The sequence below is a fragment of the Pterocles gutturalis genome, unplaced genomic scaffold (assembly GCF_000699245.1).
Source record: "Pterocles gutturalis isolate BGI_N339 unplaced genomic scaffold, ASM69924v1 scaffold38205, whole genome shotgun sequence".
Taxonomy (NCBI): Eukaryota; Metazoa; Chordata; class Aves; order Pterocliformes; family Pteroclidae; genus Pterocles; species Pterocles gutturalis.
Genome location: NW_010142143.1, coordinates 13064 through 29700, shown reverse-complemented (window position 1 = coordinate 29700; position 16637 = coordinate 13064). Strand labels below are relative to the sequence as shown.

General features: G+C 50.8%; 1 protein-coding gene across 1 annotated transcript in view; it reads right to left on the bottom strand.

Moving 5' to 3' along the window:
• Positions 1-2527: 2527 nt before the first annotated feature.
• SLC7A5 (solute carrier family 7 (amino acid transporter light chain, L system), member 5) overlaps positions 2528-16637 on the bottom strand; it is a gene marked incomplete at its 5' end in the record, with an annotated part of 18860 nt that continues 4750 nt past the window's right edge. Inside the window, 8 exons of the mRNA XM_010084274.1 lie at positions 2528-2687; positions 4092-4269; positions 5403-5552; positions 5906-6002; positions 6771-6874; positions 7748-7871; positions 9245-9289; positions 10041-10146. Coding sequence (XP_010082576.1) covers positions 2632-2687; positions 4092-4269; positions 5403-5552; positions 5906-6002; positions 6771-6874; positions 7748-7871; positions 9245-9289; positions 10041-10146 — 860 coding nt within the window. The remainder of the gene's footprint in view (positions 2688-4091; positions 4270-5402; positions 5553-5905; positions 6003-6770; positions 6875-7747; positions 7872-9244; positions 9290-10040; positions 10147-16637) is intronic.

Genomic DNA, 16637 nt, shown 5'->3' with positions numbered 1-16637 from the left:
GTATATCGTGTTGGGATGGTCTTCATCACTGATGAAAGTCATTTAAAGATGCATCCAAACCAAGCAACCCCCACACCTTGGGAGATTTGGACCTATTTCTGAGCTCTCTGTGGCTTGGACTTGAATGCTGATTTACATTGGATTGAGGTGGTTAAGAGTTAAAATCTCTTTCCTTTGCATCACAAGTAATTCTGCTGGTATATATGAGCACTGAGAGCCCCTGCGCTGAACTCAAGCCCTGCAGGAAACCGGCCCTGAGACCATTACAGCCAAAAAAATGCAGACCAAGCGGAAGGTGAGAGACCGAGGTTCTCTCTCCATGAAACAGGTCCAGCATAAGCAGCAATTTCCTGTCACTACCCTGCCAAAACATCTCAGCCTTCAGCTGGAAGAGGATTCAAAAAATGAAGTTGAGCTTTTATGGTTCATGACCTTATTTATGCAAATGCCTCTCTGCAGGTGCTGGGTCTGAGATGCTCCAACTCATTGCACAGCCAGGCACTGGCCATAACTTTGGGTTCCTCTGCACTGTAGATGTACTCAAACCAGCTGCAGCTCCCCACAGGTTACCTCAGCTCCAGCAGAGCTCAACACCAACACGTGAGCACCTGAGCTGGCCTCGGTATCTCTATGCTGTGCTGCCATGGAATCAGCAACCTGGCAGCAAAGGTTTTCAGCGCAATGACTGTCTCACCTATTCCTCCGGCACTGCCTCGAAGCCAAGATGCGTGGTTGGCGAAGCAATAGCAAAGAGCTGCACGTAAACACTTGTTGACATAACCATGGTCATTGTCACACACACTTGAGCAGAAGCTGCCACCTGCTATAACACACACCCTGCTAGGACAAAGCACGAGCTAGTACCATTGGTGTCCTTAATGCCTCGTCATCCAAAATAACTCTACGCTAAGAGAATCCAGTAGAAAGCATCAGCTCTTGGAGGATCCTGGCTTCCGAACAGCTTAGTTTACAAAAAATATCGTGGAGAAAAAGTAATTCAACAACCCACTTGCACAAAGCACAAGCACAAAGAAGATCTGTAACAGAGACCAAAGCAGCAAACTTGTGAGGACAAGACGCTTTTGATTTCCAACTATCACCTTGAGCGCAGAGGCATTATGAGCAAATTGTTCAAGAACTGCAGTGTTGCTGAAAAGGTGATGATGCTTTTGACCAATTAAAGCAATGTGTTCTAAAAGGACAGTTTTGACTACTTGGGATGTAGAGGAGTTTTGGGTGGGCTTAGGGGATGGAACTGCACCACCAAGAGCAACACAAGATTTCACATGCGGATCATGGTTTATGCTCGAAGACCACTCCCTGGATGGGAGGATGCTGGTGAAGGCATCTCACCAAGCCAAGCCAGATGCTGCAGTTTTGCACGAAGGAGGAACAGGCCCCCAGTCCCTGCTTCTTAGAGCAAAACAGACCATCTACAGCAGACCAAGATTAAAGCCAGGCTCCAGCCAGCCGGGGACATCCGCCCCTTTCTACATCCCCAGACCCAGCTGGTCCCATCTCCACTGTATGGAGTCACTGGCACGGTGACAGGCAACGCACAGACAGATCCCAGGGAACGAGCCAAGGGAATCCCACCCTTATCTTCTCTTTATAAATGGTTTAGGGGCCAACATGAATCGCACTGAGGGCAACAAACGGGGCCACTGGAGAGCAGGATGTTGCTCATCCCATGCTGGATGATAGCCTAGTTACAGAAGAACATGGAGTGAGCAAGCCAAGAACTCGGCCTTCTGCTCATTGCAATTCCCTGGGTTTATCAAGAGGAACTCCACCCTCAGCCTGCACCTGCCCCAGTGCTAATTCCCAGGGCCACAGGACGGGCGTTCTGGTGAGGAACATCCCCGAGGAGCGGCTCAGTCGCAGGGAGATGGCTTGGGTCTGAGAGTTCAAGCCAGGGGGTGGCAGGGGACCCCAAGTGCTCTGGTCAGGAACACAATGGAAGTCAGACGAGGCCCCTCTGCATCATTTCTCTGACACTAATTCTGCTCTGCCTTGTCTCACCTAAGTCGCTGCCAGTGGACAGAGCCCAAAGCGTCCAGCAGCACATATTTTGGGATGAGTTTGTGTGTGTGTGAGCGTGTGAGCCAACATCAGCCCCCCTTTCCTTCCCAACCACCCCCCTTGGCCAGGCGAGGCAGGGGGACCAGGCTCAGGACCACCCCACGGCTCTGTGACAGTCCCAGCCCCAGGCACATTTGGATGGTTGATCCACCATCACCTGGGGGATCCCAGACCCAAACCAAGTAAGACTACCCAGAACTGAAGTACAGCCCCCAGTATCACACACGCACACACGCATCTAGATGCCGAGTGGGCTCTCAGGACCCCTTTGAAGCTGCTGGCAAGAATTCCTCCTCCTCGCCCACGTTCGTACCAAGAACTTCTCATCGCAGGGTTGCTCATCTGCCAGGATAAAGGGTGGTGGGTGGTGATGGAGGGGCTGGAGGAGGCAAGGCAGAGCCAGGGGCATGGTATCGGACACGAAGCAGCTCTGATGGGGTGCTCCAGTGCCTAGGTTTCGTTTACGAGGGATCAGAAGCATTTTCTCCTTGTGTCGTCTTCAAATAATATTGTGCGTTTCCTTGAGCTGAATGTCTCTGCTTTTCCTGCTTATGATTCTTGCGGAACCACTTCCATCAGTTTCTGGCACAGGACTGTTGCGGAGACTACGGGGAAGAAATCAAAGTACAGGTCAGAGATCGCACACCGGTGCCCACCATGGATCTTGGTCTCGGTTCGTGATACTCTGCCTGAAAAGGGCTGACCCATTTGCCTCCCCACCGTGGTTCTGAGAAAGAGTAGTCCAAATACAATTTAAGACGATACTGGCTGGTATCCAGACACACCTGTGCTTTCTGCTGCTTCACTGGATGTTTGGAGATCACAAGACAAGTCTTGCCAGGTAAAACTAAAACTAATTCTAACTACACACAAAGTTAAACTCAGCTGGAAGTGATCAAATTATCTGCAATAGATGAATATACGCGTGTTTAAAGTTCACCTCTTTCTAACTGGACATTTGCAGGATTATCATTATGTGTTCCCAGAATATTTTCTATATTCTCCTTACAAGCCTTTGGTGGTGGAAAACAATTAGTCTGGTAATTTGCCACCCAGGCACTGCAAAAATGGCTTTTCCAGGAACTGAGCCTAATACTCAGAATAAAAAAAGTGAGAGAGAGAGAGAGATGGGAGGAAAAAAAAAGAATAATAAGTGCTGAGCACTGTTAAAAGCCTTTCTCTTCTTCATAAAAAGCATCCAGCTAAAGGTTGGGCATTTCTACTTGTCTGCTTTTCTAGGTCAGCCTGTTGTGAGAGCTGGGAAGCAGATGGTAAAAGTTTAGTTACTCGGACAACACGGCCTGACATGTAACAGAGGTTATGTGTGCCAACCACAGCCCTCTCCATCCCTTCAAAACACACCGTGGTGTAGCGTCAGCTGCTGGAAAACCTCATAAAAAGATACCTTAAAAATAAACCTCGTAGAAGAAAACATCCAGGAGATTTTCCCCTCCCTCTGCTGCCACATCTGGATGCCAAGGAGAGCTTTGACCGGATCTGAAATATTAGCACTGGCTGAGCGCGATGGATTGGGACTAATTCTGAATTTTCAGCAGTCAAAGCGAGGCCAGCTGTGCTCAGATTGTTATGCTGTTATTTCTTTTTCCTTCCTACACCCCTAGAAAGGGATTGTCTACCCACAAAAGGCTTCACCCTGTGCTTTTACAGGAGGCAGGAGAAAGGCAGTGACATGCTCCGCGAGTTACGCTCTGCTGCAAAACAGCAATCTGTTTGCCAAGATAAAATAAAGAACATGGTATTTGGCCCAAATTTTGCAATTATCGCAGGTCAGGGTGTGTTTTAGGTGCTTGGGAGATAAGGTAATCATCAGGTTCAAACTTGTTGCTGTTAAAGAAGAATTGATCAGAGCCAAGACACTGGAAGCCTCCACTACCCAAAGGAGAGCCAATGCTACCAGCTGGAGCACGCTTGCCTGGAAGCTGCAATTTTTTTCTATTTTTGGAGCAAAAGCCAAGGCTGCAGCCTTGCTCTTCCCTGGTAATACTTACAGATGCCTTGGAGAACCCACTTGGGCTTGTTTTGCCACCAGACCCCAAAGAAGTAAACAGGGATCCCGCTGAAGATGATTGCAAAGCCGATCGCACATTCCTTCGGGGTCATCCAGAAGGAAACCGCAATGAGAAACAGGCAGGCCAGGATGAAGAAAATGGGCAGGCAGATGTTCACCTAAACAGGGACCCAAAAAAGCCAGATGAGAAGGTGTATCAGGGGAACAGAGTACACTTTCCAGTGGATTTTATCTAGGGAGGGAAGGAGTTGATATTCCACCATGGACCCTATGGGAACACTGCTGCTGTCTGTCCCAGGGCTCTGACAAGGGGACCGTCCCCATGACCTGCCATGGGGCAGGTATCGATTTAGGCTGGGCTCTTCAGCAATCCTGGAGGAAATGGAAGTGGGGAACACTTGCCATGCACATTTAAAACCAGCAAAACAACACACGGAGATGTGGCTTGCTCAGAGCAATGAGCCTTTCTCAGCACCGTTTTTTTAACCCCAATTCCATCCTTGAATGATTCCTTATAAAAAGCACCTGTACCAAGGGCATCAAACTCAGCAGCAACCACAGCACAAGCCAGAGCATCTCCCCAGCACGTTCTCAGGGGACGCTGCTCTGAGCAGGGCACCTCTGAGAGCAGCTTTTGGAAGAAAAACCAAAAAAATCAAAGGAAACTCCCTGCAAAGAGTTCCTTTGGGAAGGCGCTGGTGCAGGGCCGTGAGTTTGTTTCTCTCTGGCTGCCTGTTGCCTGGCAGAGACCCGAGTGTGCTGGGGGATGAGTGAGAAACATGCCTTTGAGGAAGGCAGACATGCTTGTGGCTGACATGATCTTGGCCTCCTCCCAGATGGGACACGGTCCTGCCAAGCTGGCCAAGGACAAAGAAAACAAAGTTCTCATCTCTGCAGGCGTGGGTTTGTCTGCTTTATTAAAGAAACTATTTTATTTATTAAAAAACTATTTTCAGTGAATTCCACGATGGCACAGAGCATTTCACTGAGAGCCATAGCCTATGATTTGTCCTGGGGAATATGTTGGTCATCGAGAGCTTCCCACTGGGCTACCCCAGCAGAACACCCACAGCCCCTGTCACTCTGATGTCCCCATGGCCAAAGCAGCTCTTCATCCTCCTGCACTGGTTCATATTCAGCAGATTTCCATGCAGCAGGGACACCTGTGTTAGCTACAACACAATATTTCACCAGCATGCTTGCAATCCCAGACCTTCCTCCATACTTGCTGAACCTTCGCTGAGAAGGGACCCTGGGATGTCCCACCACGTGATTGTCACACCATTCTCACCTTGATGGGCCTTTCCAGCTCTGGCTTCTTGTAACGCAGCCACATCATGCCGATGATGGCCAGAGCCACGCACAACCAGTTGAAGAAACTGAAGAAGTTGATGACTGAGAAAATGTTGTTGGAGAAGGCATAGAGCAGGGTCATGATGCACTGCATCCAGAAAAAAAAAAAAAAAAAAGCCATTAGCAAAGGGAATAGGCAAAACTACTTATGTGACAACACTAAATGCAGGTATTTTAGAAGAACTATCTGCCAGGAAAAGCATCATGTTGATTATTTTTTACTTATCCAAGCTATTTTCAATTGGTGGAACTCCACAGAAGTGGAGTATGAGGATATGATGAGAAGGAGAAGGATCTGTCCTCTGCTGTAGGTGCTGCAGGAATGGCTGTGTCTGGGGGTGTCCCCACGTAGCCCCCCTTCAACCACTCTGATGAGATCCTATCCCCAGCTCGTTTGTCAAAACCAAGTCGATGCTCATCACCGCAGACCCAGATGCTCACCGTAAAGACGAGGGACGGCACGGGGGTGAGAAGCCTGGGGTGAATCATAGACAGGATTGAAGGCAAGTGTCCTTCTCGGGACCCCACGAAGAACAGCCTGGGGAGGGCAAGACAGACCCGTTATCACCTCTGCAACCCTCAGCCCTGGGCTGGGCTTTGCCTTCAGCACAAAACAAGCAGGGACAGCCTAAGCTCAGCCTAGTGCTGAGGCAGCACGATGGAAATGCTGGGACTCCGTGCAGGTTTTCCACCTCAGCGGTGCCTTGCATGACACCAGCTGTGCCCTTTTGCTGGTCACTGGCTCCGGAGTGGGGACGTCCAGGAGCAGACCCCAGCACGAGGTGTTCTGCACATACGCAGTGGGAAGTCCCTGGCTGGAGATGGACAAAGAATGCAAGAAAAGGCGCACTGATGTCCTCCTTGCCAGAGAGAGCAACGAAGTGACTTTCCTAAGCTAACCTGGGAGACGTGTGTCAAGGCTGGAACCATCTCAGTCCCCATCCTGCCCCGTCCTGTCTCCCCTTTCTGGAGGGAACCTCAGCCCTGAAGTTTCCTAAGTTTCTGCTTTTCATTAAAGCCCCTTTCTCAGGCAACACCCCTCAGCCCCAAGCCTCTCTTTGTTTATGTTCTAATAACTTCACCAGGACTTTGCCTGAGGAACAGAAGACTAAGACCACTAAAAGGGTTTCCTGTAAACTGCATATGGTTTTGAAGTCTTACATTTTTTTTCTGCATTCCCCACATGGCCTCCAGACCCTGTACACTTTGTGTCCACCCGCAGCCACTCTTTGGAGGACAACTCCAAATGAAGAGGCTTGAAGCCTGACTTGTAAACAAAAACCACAAAATTGAGCAAGAATCCTACCGGGAAGAAGTGAAGAGAGATCCGTTCACAGATCCAAAGCACGATAAGCCAACAAAGACCGGTATGATCCAGGACATGACACCAAGGTGGTAGTTCCCAAAATCCTAAATGGGGGTAACAAGACAGACATTTCACACCTAGGATGTCCAAAAGAACTCGCAGCTGCCTACAAAGACTTAGTATTTGTAGAAATCTGAACAAATGACTTGGCTCAGCGCTGTTATGGAGTTTCCATATCACCATGTGCTGCTCCTCCTTCCTGAAAAAGTGTATTATGGAAATTGCAAAAAAATCAGCAGAGACATGAATACATTGATTTTAAGACTTCCAAAGGCACACAACTAGAGCAACACAACCCAGGCTGGTGTCTCCAAAAACATAGCATACGTGCAGGCTGGAGCTGGGGCTGGGTCCCAAGCTGAAGGACGGAGCAAGGTCACCTGAGTGGCCCTGACCAGCTTACCCTGCACTGGGACATTCCCCTCGAAGCACTGAACAATCCTGGTCACGCTCAGTTTGCAAGGTCATACCATGCTGCTGGCTTCTGAAGCAATCAGGATTTCTGACCTCAGTGGCATTTTAATTAATAGAAGTATTATTTTCCTCTCGTAATTAAAACAAGGAAGATACAGAGAGCTACAGGACAATCTAGTTCAGTATCGACTGAATGACCTTTTCCCATAAATATCACACTCTGGTAACTGATGATAAGTCATGAGGCCAGCAGCAACCTTGCATATTTAGGAATCTAGAGCATCGCTGCCTGTATGCCCACCCTTACTATTGCCTGTGATTAATCCCACTCGGTATCACCCTGTTCTTCCCTGCTCCCGTCACCGTTGCTCTTTATCTCCTGTCAAACATCAGCTTTTTCTGTAAGCAGCCACGATCCCCACGCATGCACGCAGAGATTGTGAAGTATGATTTAACCAGCCCTGGAAAACAGATGAGTCACGTCACAGCTGCTCCCATCTTACCACGGCCACAGCTTCGGACGTCAGCATCTGCTCCGTCGACAGCGTCGTGAAGTACGCCAGGTTTGTCAGCACATAAACCAACGTGACTACGGGTAGCGAGATGATGATAGCCAGAGGCAGGTTTCTAGGAAGAAAATATAAATTATAACAGAGCATTGCGGTCTGAGAAGAGAGCAGTTGATGCCAGGGATGGGTGGCTCACGCCGCAGCCCTCCTGCGCTCATTTAAAGTTGGCTGGAGCCATTCTGCTTTCCTTGGGCTCTCCAGCACGTCCAGTTTCCCAGCCACACGCTGCTCCCCTCAAGAGATGATGCCCACGGGGAACAGCCCGGAGGCTGACAGACGCAGAGGGAAGGATTACAGCAGGAGGGACAGTTTGCATGGGGAGACTCTGGCTGGCTGGGCAAGCAGCAATCCAAGATCACCGCAAAGGTAATTAATTAAAAACAACCCCCCGTGTCTCTTGCTAGGCAGCAGCATTAGTACATGCAGTCTCTGCTGGGCAAAGGAGAATAATTTGTGCTGGGGGGGGTTCTTCTGGGAGATGGAAAGATCCGGGGTTCAGTGGGCAGTCTGTAGGCTCTAACTCCGTGCAGCTGGCTGGACCGAGGAAACTCAAAGCAAATGAGTTCAGACGCAGCCTGAGCAGGTCTGTAAAGCCGAGGCTGTGTCGGTACAGATTTGCCTTTCCAAACAGTCTAACTTCATTTGCGAACGGAAACTGAAAAAGGAAACCCTGCTTGGTGCCATGTGTAATTGGTCTAGCGGAGCTTGAAGCCACAGGAGAGAGTCAAATACCATGACTGCACTCAGAAGACAAGAAAATAATTGCAATCTGCAAAAAACCTTTTTATAACTGTGTTTGTCAAGGAAAGGGCGTATCAAATCTTACACTTCCCAGCAGGCGCTAAGCGCTGCCAGGGTCAGCCAGGAATGGGCTCTTGCACAAGTGACCCTGAAGCTCCTATTGACAGTGCCTCCTAGAAACCTTTCCTACGAGCAAAAATGATTTATCAGCAATGTCCTGCTTTGGTGTGGCTCACCCTTGTCTCACCAAGTCCCCTGCGTAGCCCTGCAAGGCACAAGGAGCACAGAGAGCGGCCGTTGCTCAACAGCACAGGAAGGGCACGTGGCAAACATACGGACGCACAAATCCTCTTGTGGGGAGTTTACGCAAGAGAGCAATAAAGCCATGAGTGCCTCTTCCTTGCCTAGAATTCAGAGAGGTGCCATGCCAAGGAAGCAAGACCTTCCAACAACTCCGATAATATTATCAGTACAGAAAAGCAGCATAAGCCCTGCTCATACAGATTGTGATTCCCCTTCCTCTGTCCCAGGGAGGAAAGATGCCATTAATTTACCTTGTTTGCTATTTCCCTAGAAAAAGACCTTGGCTCCTGGGCTGATTAGCAACCCCTGTTACACACATGAGGATGGGGCTTCCCAAGAACGACGAATTTTACCCCCCAGGGCAGTCATCACAGGACACACACCTACCTGTAGGGATTTATCATCTCTTCTGTAACAAAATTCAAATAATTCCTGTAATTTAAAAAGAATAGCGGTTAATTCTGGTTAGCCCATGGAATAAATTAAACTCTTTGTCTTACTCATCTGCAAGGGAATTTTAGGAGGGGTAGAGAGACCAAAACCTGCAGTAAAACTTAGGATGGCTGATGCCTGGTCCAAGACCTACAGCATAAAACCTGCAAAGCGTGAGCCCTGGATGGTGCTGGCAGATCTAATGCACGATGCCACCAGCCACCTGGCAACAGGAGGGGTGGCTGCAGGTGACAAGCTGGAGCCACGCAGGACAGGGCCACCCTCCAGGCGATGATGGCTGGAACTGGTCTGCCTTCCCAGCAAACTGAGCAGGCTCCTGGTGCCTGCAAGTGCTCAAAGGGCCTGATGAAGAAGCCCTCCAGGAGCTCCAGTTTGATGCTCTAAATAATCTGTTGGCATGTAACACATCCCTCCTCTGCTGGCCAAACCCACCCCGCTGCGTTCTCTTAACATCCCCCAGGAGCTGCACCAGGCATCCTGGTGCACCGTCACCCCCCATCCACTGCCTCTTCTGAATCCCACCATCACAGCCACTTCTTTGTGCTTCCATGGCCTGGGATGTGACGTACAACTCTTAGAATTACCAGGATAACCCGGAGCATCTGCCTCATGGTTATAAGAAAGAGATGGAAGGTCCTGGACCACGCTCTGCCTGCAAACACAATCTGGGGACAAAAGGAACGGATGACAGTATTTAGCATGAGAAAAAAGAGAAAGGGCTGCATCTTACCATCCTCCATAGGCAAAGAGACCACTGTACAAAGCTAAGACGATGTTCCCCACGCCTACTTTTGTGCCTTCGAAGGAGTGCTCAGGGGTCAGGTTCGTCACATCACCTGCAGAAAACAAAACCAAGAAAGGATGGATGCAGACAGACAGTGGAGTGGATCCCAAGAGCCTTTGTGGTGGCTGGAACAGAGAAACCTGGAGGCAAAAGCCGCTCCGAGGATACTTCATTAGATGCTGATACACTTTGGGTTATGCACATATTTCTACTGGGCTGGTTCTTCCAGTTTTACAGTTTGTAATTCATCCAGGCCCCAAACATACTCGTCTCAAGCCACCGCTCATTACCGAGTCCCCAGATTTTCTCACACTGCAACGTGCTATCACCGAGGTAATCTCCCAGACACCTCCCTGCGAAGAAAACATTCTGGGGACCTTCCTGCTGGAAGATGCTATGCAAACAGATATTGTCACATTGTCCTCTCAGCTGAAAGCTGCTTTCATTCGATAACACCCCAGGATTTCCTCTACTTCCACCAGCCACCCAATAAAGCAGAAACCCAGGATTTCCTCTCGTCCCACCAGCCACCTGATAAAGCAGAGGGTTGTGGCAATGCCTTTGATTGTGGGAAGTCAGGTTCTTTGGGGCTGGAATATCAGAAGTCAGCTTCTTTAGGGCTTGAATATCAAAAGTTCCTGTTATGGATCTGCTTTTGAAATAAAAAGCCAGAAATAGACAACTCAATTGTACCTTTGGTAAGAACTCTCCCGGAGCAGCCCAGGGTTTATTTATTTTGTTTTAAAACGCTCTGCAGTTGTTTTGTTCCCTACCTTTTGATGTGGAGCCTGGGTGCAAGCCTGGGATGGCAAAGCCATGCTCCCCTGCCCAGACCCTCACTCCCCTCGGTGAGGATGCAGGCGGGGAGTGAGGCAGGATTCAAGGCAGGATTCCGCAGGTTTGCATCCCAGGAGCCCAGCGGAAGCCCATGTGATTCCTCTTAGGGCACAGATCTTTACTAATCGCCCAGACAACTGTATCACATGGCGGTCAGCAGGGCCCGGAGCTTAACCCTTCATTGCTTAGCACAAGGTACCCAGGACGTGCATCTGGGGAACGGAGAGGGATGCTGATACACCGGCATTTTTCCCCTGGATGGCTTCTCTTCCCATCTCATGCTGGAAACTTTCACTCCCCTATGCCACCCAAAGCCACCTGCGCAGAGGCTGGGTAACAAGCACGGATGCACGGACCTTTTAACACCTCGCACTCATCTTTCGAGTGGTGGGATGGGGGACTCTTCCCCCGACCGCACTCACCTTCCCTCGGGCTCACCTTTCCCTCCTGAATAATTACCAGTCTAGTTCTTTCCAGGTCTTTTGTTTTGGGAACAGGATACACTTTCTGTTAACAGTGACTGTAATTAGCTACCAGAGGGGCACACAGACGGACTAGGAGAGCAGGAGAGCTCTCAAAGCATTTCAACACCCCTTGGGACATCTTTTCTCAAAGAGCAGTGATGCTCTGCCAGGAGCCCAGCTCCCACCCGGACTGAGGGACCCCCCCTTCACCACGACAGGAGGATGCTCTGATCCGGGAGGAGCCAGGGCACACGCAGCATCACGCCGTGAGCTCACGCCTCCATTTCTTGTCCACAACTAGACAACAGCTTCCAGCCAAAGAGGAGGGAAAGGCAGCACGGGACGGCTCCAGGAGCAGCACTGAAGCAAAGAAATTACACCAAAGCCTGGCATTTCCTCACACTGCGGGTGGGCAGGGGGGGACGGATGGAGGGACGGAGGGGTGAGATGTCACTAATTACTCGCACACTTCTTCCTTGTACCCGTCGCGGCACGCACCGAACCCGGCTCTTTGAAGCATGGAAATGAAGCTGCCAGCAAAGGAGCAGCATGGCAGCGTGGAGGCAGCCAGGAGAGGAGACTTGGGAGGAAGGAGGGGGCTTTTTATTCCTCCTCGACACCTGGGAGCCGACACCTCACTGCCCTCACCCACCAAGGGTTGTAGCTCTCCAAAAACTTGCAGCAAGTTGCTCCACTTCACATCTCTATGCTCCCATGGTAAAATGGATTTAGCAACACGTCAGAACAGCATTAAACAACCAGAGGACCTGGGATCTATCTCTCCCCACTCCAGGTGTCCACATGATGCCCCTTTGCCACGATGTTTGCTTCTTTTCATGCTTCACTGGCTGCAGGAGGGGAGCTGGGACTCCGTACCACGCACGCCCTGCCCATCGCATCCCAGCAGAGCCACTGTCCTCTCCCACCATCCCCACAAAGCTGTCCCACCTTGCCAGCCAGCAGATCACCACAAAGATAATAAACTGTGCCCGCCAGCGATGCCTATACAGAAATAACTGGCACCACATTACACACCTTGGCGCAAAAAAAGCCAAGCTCCAGCAGTGATGCTGGCAAGGCATCCCAGACGTCCTCCCACGTGGGCCAAGCTGTAAAATACAGCAGGTGAGCTCTGATTGTACCCACAAACCCTTGGAAGAGAAATCCATCACACAAAGATACCTCCTGGGGGCCAGGAAGCCCCATGGGCCCCCCGTGATCTCACATGTACCCAATGGTACTTTCTATGGGCTCCAGCTGGAGACTGGGGATACTGGGCTAGATGGTCCAACAATATCACTCTTACCTCCTGCTCATCGGGACCTGGATGAAGCTTTGGACAACCTGGGCTAGTGGGAGGCGTCCCTGCCCATGGCAGGGGGTGGAACTGGATGGGCTTTAAGGTCCCTTCCAACCAAAACCATCCTGTGATTCTATGATCCTAAATCTGCCGGTGAGGCTGCCAGGCATGGCCTCGACTGCTCCCATGAGTGAGAGGTCTGTTGGTGAGAGCATCCCAGCGAAGCCGTGCCCTGCCTACCCCCCCGTCCTCCCCAGCCCCGCAGCTCCAGGCGATGCCCTGCCTGTGCCCGGCACCCCGGCGATCTGAGACCTGGTTTGAACTGGCTGTTCCAGCCGCACTCTGCTCTACAATTAACCAAATTAAGGTAACAAGCTCTGACACAAACCCCATTTGCTGGTCTTGCCAGCTGCCGAGACTCGGGTAATTGCGCGATGGGTCACCTGGGGCCCTTCTGTGGGAGGGACCTATTTCGGGTCCGTGCGCTGCATGTTCAGACCCTTTCTTTGAAAATGTTCGTTTGCTCCCCAGTCATGTCCATTCCGGTTTTACAGCAATCATCTCTCGCAGAGAGCATTTAATGATATTTAATTATTTTCAACTTGCCTAAGCAGCGAGGAGAGGGAACGCGGCCATCTCGAGAGCTCAGCACGAGGGCCCTCAGCACATCTCACTCGTGGGGGAAACCGAGCCAGCGAGAAATGTGTCATATATATGAAAAACCCCAGAGGAGAGGATCCACTCAGCTGTTGAGCCATTTCCTGAGACAAGCAGCGAGAGTTCCATCGACTGAGGCAGAAAAACAAGACAGTGAGACCCAGGCGGGGGCCAGGGGGAGGAGAGCATCCCGTCGGCAGCCCGCGGCTCCCCTTTGGCCAGCCACACCACCGCTCTGCTCCTCTCTGATCGCTGCTGCTCTGCATTAAGCAGTTCTGAACAGCGGCTGTTAAACCTGGCTCTCGCAGCAGATGAGTTGATGGGTCTGAAAAACACCCCCAGGAACCTTGACCCAACCTTGGCATCCGAGGAGGAGCTCGACTGAGCTCCTGGGTGACATCCCTGGTTCTCACCATGGCTGTGGATGGGCTACGACGCTTCACATCATTTCAACAACTTCTTTCTGTTTTATGGAAAAGTCCCTCTCTCCTCCCAACACTGGGAAGCTTTGTCAATCCCGTTTATGAAGAGAGATTAATTCTTCTCCAGGGTGAAGCCAAGGGTCTGGATTCTCTCCACCCCACACACTACTCAAGTTCACAACTCCTCCTTTTGCAGTGCTCCACCAGGACACTGCTGGGACCAGAGAGTCTCTGGTTACCTTTCCCACCTCCTCTGCATCCTGCTGCTATCACCAAAAAACCTTTTACCCTCCTCCTCCTAAGCAAACACATCCTGATTTTCACAACCTCCGTGTCTGCTGGTGTAACATTTGCTGATGAGACATAAAGAACCAGACCCAGAAGCAGCGGTGCGAGCCCTGGAGCGATGCACGGCACGTGGAACCGGGAGCAGAGACCCTGGATGAACACGGTCCCTTTGATCTTTAGCACAGCACAGCAAGGTGCGTCCTCAATGCCCCCGTGTCTGTCCCCATCAGGGCAGATTCAAGGTGCCAACCCTCAACAAACCACCCAGTGGGTTTCCAGCCACTTCCATAAATTTGTTTTTTTCTTTTCATCTCTGCACAACAGGTTCAGTCCACAGTTGGCTGACCAGAGCCAACCAGCTCAACACGCCAAGAACATCTGGGGAGGGCAGAGCCTCCTGCTGCCACCCACCCCTCTGGCACCATGGGCAAGGCCATTCATTGCGGCCCAGGAGTCGAAGGCTGTGAGAAAGGATGAATTTAAAATGCAAGAAATAGCACAGGAGCACACACAGCTATCGACTGCACTGAGGAACTGCTTCTGCTGGAACCGAAGGCTTCAGAGAGAGGAGGTGCAGACACAGATGCAAAGAAGCAAATACCAAAGTATTAGCTGCTCTCTGGTTAAATACGGCTGTGTTGCTGGGATAGCTGCGCTCGGGAAAATGAGAAGCCAACAGAGGCTCCGGTGTCAGCTGCCTTCAAACCCTCTCAGCCCCCAGCAGCGGGGAGCAGGGTCCCCCCAGGCTGGAGATGCTCCCCAGCCTCCGACGCAAGGCACCTACCGCCATCCCGCTCCGTGGCTCATTCAGGGTACCGAGAACAAGCGACATGCCACAATCCGCAGCTCCATGGATAAAGCAGGTTTTCAGATGTCAAGGCACATTCCTGCCCTGAAGAGTTAAGAGCTTGGAGCCTCCATAGGGATGTTAAACAAACAAGAGTTCCCATCGTCATTAAAGGCCAAGCCTCAGCGTGCGCACACAGAGCCGCTCACACTCACTGTGATCCTAACAAGCAGCACAAGTCACTGTGCTTCTGTATTTTGGGTTTGTTTGTTTGGGGTTTTTTTGTTATTATTAAATGCATTTTATTTCTTTTTGGACAGGCGACTTTGCACTTGTAAAATGCAAAAGCTCCAGTGAGGCACAACTCTATCCTGGAATTTATAATTCCAAAAATTTTCCGGGCAGCGTGGGCAAGAAAAAAAATCATCTGAGCAGAAACAAACCATGGCTCTCCCTCCAACCAGGCCCAGGCAAGCTGCACAGCACAATAACCCGCCATGCCCACCTGCCCTCGGCATTTGCATCCACCTTTGGCTGGGAAAAGAAACCAAGGATTAGAGAGCGAGAGGCCCTTAAAACATAACTGCGTTGTATCAGCCCTCCAGCGCTAAGACGCCCGATTAATCTCCAACATGTGGTTGATGTGATTTAGAGGTGCAGGGTGCTGGCAGCTTTCCCAGCTGCCTTGTTCATGCTCTCCATCGGCATGGTCTTCCACTCTCCATGTGCTCCGCGAACAAGAGGGTGAGTAAGAGAAGCACAATGGCTTTCCTTCAAAGCTTACTGCTGGAAAATCACGTTATCGGGGCATTTCGGAATGCCAGCGGAACAAGAAGCAGCCCGGGCAGCTGCAGGGCATGCTTTTCCTGCAACCTTCTGTGCACCAGCCTCAGCACCAACTTGCAGGGAGAAAAGCCTGAAGGATGTTTATGATCCATAGGGCATCTCAGATCCATAGGGCATCTATGATCCATAGGACATTTATTATCCACAGGCTTTGCCTCCTGTCTGCCAGGAGGATCTACAGCGCGAGTTATTCAAGGGCTGGCCGAGGGAACACCTGGTTTGGCTTTGGGCTCCAAACTCATCTCAGACACCTTCAGCTCCACCATCAGTTGGTTCCTGTATCCCAGGTTGTGTCCTGGAGCCAGCCCAGGGGTGAACTGGTCCCTGTGGGCACGGACACCAGCGCCAGAGCTGCCCTGCTGCGTGCAGCGACCCAGGGTGTGCGCACAGATGTTGCTGCGGCTGCCCTCGGTTTGTAAAAAAGCAGGTCATGACCGATGTGGCAGGAAATAAAAAAAAATAAATCAACTGAAAACTCCTAAACATGGACCTGCTTATCAGGGTCACGCTCATGGACACGAGAGGTGATGGGCACAGGTCACCGTGGCAGATTTCTCTGTCTGTGCTAAGCGCTTATCCATCTCTGGGTGGCTGAGCGTGATTAAAGGGAGGTACAAACCCAAGATAGTTCAGCCAACAACCACTCTTGCTTCCTCTTGGTACCTGCATGCCACTGTGCTTTGAGACCTGAAGGAGCCTGAGATTTTAATTATCAGCCACAAAATGAAGTTTTCCTGCCATGGAAGCAGGACCTGTCCAGAGCCCTCCCCTCGCTTACAGCTGCGCCCTCGCCTCTGCTCGCTCCAGAGCTGGCTCTAGGGGCTTTTCTGGGACATTCAACTGACGTTGCCACTGGCAGCAGAGAAGAAAATCTGTGAGGGAAGGAAGAGGGAGTACACTCTGCCTCCCTCAGGTCTTCGTAATCGCAGGATTTTTTACCAC